The sequence below is a fragment of the Penaeus monodon genome, chromosome 30 (genome assembly GCF_015228065.2).
Source record: "Penaeus monodon isolate SGIC_2016 chromosome 30, NSTDA_Pmon_1, whole genome shotgun sequence".
NCBI classification, from domain to species: Eukaryota; Metazoa; Arthropoda; class Malacostraca; order Decapoda; family Penaeidae; genus Penaeus; species Penaeus monodon.
Window position 1 is genome coordinate 20,000,212 of NC_051415.1, and position 558 is coordinate 20,000,769.

At 38.7% G+C, this 558-nt stretch overlaps 1 protein-coding gene across 1 annotated transcript in view; it reads right to left on the bottom strand.

Annotated features, from left to right (window-relative positions):
* The window catches only part of LOC119592376 (villin-1-like), a 108,943-nt gene that overhangs the window by 22,975 nt on the left and 85,410 nt on the right, over nucleotides 1–558 (bottom strand). The window contains exon 14 of the mRNA XM_037941198.1: nucleotides 11–96. Coding sequence (XP_037797126.1) covers nucleotides 11–96 — 86 coding nt within the window. The remainder of the gene's footprint in view (nucleotides 1–10; nucleotides 97–558) is intronic.

The window sequence follows — 558 nt, forward strand, 5'->3', positions numbered from 1 at the left end:
CAAGGCGTACCTCAATGGCCTTGGTGTTATGGCTCGTGGTGCCTCGGATCTGCAGCATGTACGAGGACTTGCGACCCTCGTCTCTCGCGCCCGCACCTGGAGAGAGAGAGAGAAGGGAAAAAAAAAGTTTTATTTTGGGGATGTGGATAAATGCGTTTGTGACAGTATTGTTTGGATAAATGACAGTTTTATTTTGTGTTTGTTTACTCTCCCTTTCTGGTCCTGTCATCGTTTTGTTTTTCGACTCTTTCTTTTTTATTTTACTGGGAAATTCCTTTATTCAATTAGTATTTATTTTTTATTTGCATTGCGTTGGAAGGTGCTGCACTGCAGATGATTTTTGAATAATTGAAGTGGTCACTGAGAGAATATTCAATACCTGTCTTCACTTATTGCAGACGTCATTAGCCTCCGTGTCATATATTTTTAGAAAAGAAAAGAAAAAAAAAGTAATGTCTCTCTTGAACGGAAGTGCAGGTTCATGTTCCTTTAAAAATGGAGGTGTGAAGCCGTGTGTATTTTTCATACATATATATTTCCAAGTTTGTTCGTATGCAG